The following is a 1,523-nucleotide window of genomic DNA, read 5'->3' on the forward strand; positions in this document are numbered from 1 at the left end:
TGCTTCCCTCTGCGGCCTCCCTCATCCCTCACTAATTCACAGAAGTTACCTAACGCCTGGTGTACGGCGAGGATTCGTTAATGTTTGTGCAGCTTTTCTGAGATAAAAGCTATGTGAGATCTCACCATTTATTATTGATGCACTAGTCAACGGTGTGAGGCTGTGTGTATGTGGGGGGGAAAAATTCCTTCCCGAGCCCTGCAGCGATCACTTTACAAGCCAAAGCAGGGGATTGTGTTACGGCCTGGGAGTCCTGAAAACCAGCCTGGACCTTCACTAGTCCAAAATAAAAACAAACCCAAAACCACCAAAACCCCAAACTCCAAACGAGGATAGGCAGTTGGTAGCTTGAAGCACTGCTGGCAGAGGCCGGGTGATCCCTGCTCCTGGCAGGGAGCACTCTGACCTTCAGGACACGAGGGGCTGGTGCTCACTGAGTCCGGCAGCGCTGGCTTTTGAGCCACCCTCCCCGAGGCCTGGACAATAACGGGTCCTTAGGCACCAGCCTGCAGACGCCCCGCCTGTCCCCTTACCTGCCTGCTCTGCCCGCCCAGCACGTAGCGGGAGGCAGCAAGGATTAGGAAGCAGGCGTTTCCCAGTGCCAATCCCAGCTTTACTACCGACCAGCTGCGTGACCTTGGGCAGGTCATTTCACCTCCACAGCTCTGCCCCCACTTGCAAGAACGCACATGAAGTCCTTTCTTGTGCCCAGGACCCACCGCATTTCCAAGCGACAGTCCCATGGGGCTCTGCACTCCATTCCCCCCATCGGCATTGGGCAGGGAAGGGTTTAGCATTCCCAGTTTACAGACTGGGAAGACGAGGCCATTCACACCTCCTGTCTACGCTTAAGGTCAGGTCAGGGAGGCACCGGCCGAGCTAAGAATAGAGCCAGGAGCCCCATCCCAACCAGCTGCTCCGCTCTGACCGCTCTTGGGCAGAGGATCCATTTTGTGTCTCAATGTGTTATTTTAATGATTTACGGGAACTACAGCAAAGCTCAGCTCTGCAAGTGACCGCGCTGCCACCAGAACTCGCCTTGAGCCCTGCAGAGGGGACAAAACTCCCCAAAAAAATCAATCACCCACCCAAATCCCCATCCGCCACGGCGGCAGGAACACCCCCCCCCAGATCTTTCCTTCATCCCTGCTGCCGCAGCGAGACCCCACATGCCCACAGGCAGGCAAGATCAAGGCCGAGCTGCTGTCAGGGTGTGCATCCGTGTGCCTCGTGACAAGCGTTACACAACCGAGCCTCGGCACGTTAGCAGAGGCCTCGGCAACGCGGGCGAGTTACCTGAGCACCGTGACGCTTCCCCTCTTCACGGGCAGGAAGAGAACGGGCTCCGAGACCCTGATGGGTTTGAACTGGAATTTACACCCAAAGCAGAGCGCCGAGTCGCTGAAGAAGGAGACGGAGACGATGGGCCTCTCAAAAATATGGATGGGGTCCACGTGGGAGACAATGCAGCCCCCCGGCTGGTAGTCGTTGATGACGGCACTGTTCACAAAGCCCTCGGGAAT

At 56.8% G+C, this 1,523-nt stretch overlaps 1 protein-coding gene across 1 annotated transcript in view; it reads right to left on the reverse strand.

The window, feature by feature from the left end:
* ALKBH5 (AlkB family member 5, RNA demethylase) overlaps positions 1-1,523 on the reverse strand; it is a gene marked incomplete at its 5' end in the record, with an annotated part of 14,606 nt that overhangs the window by 12,688 nt on the left and 395 nt on the right. The window contains one exon of the mRNA XM_010291966.1: positions 1,297-1,523. Within this exon, the coding sequence (XP_010290268.1) occupies positions 1,297-1,523 (227 nt within the window). The remainder of the gene's footprint in view (positions 1-1,296) is intronic.

The sequence above is a fragment of the Phaethon lepturus genome, unplaced genomic scaffold, assembly GCF_000687285.1.
Source record: "Phaethon lepturus isolate BGI_N335 unplaced genomic scaffold, ASM68728v1 scaffold42627, whole genome shotgun sequence".
Lineage (NCBI taxonomy): Eukaryota > Metazoa > Chordata > Aves > Phaethontiformes > Phaethontidae > Phaethon > Phaethon lepturus.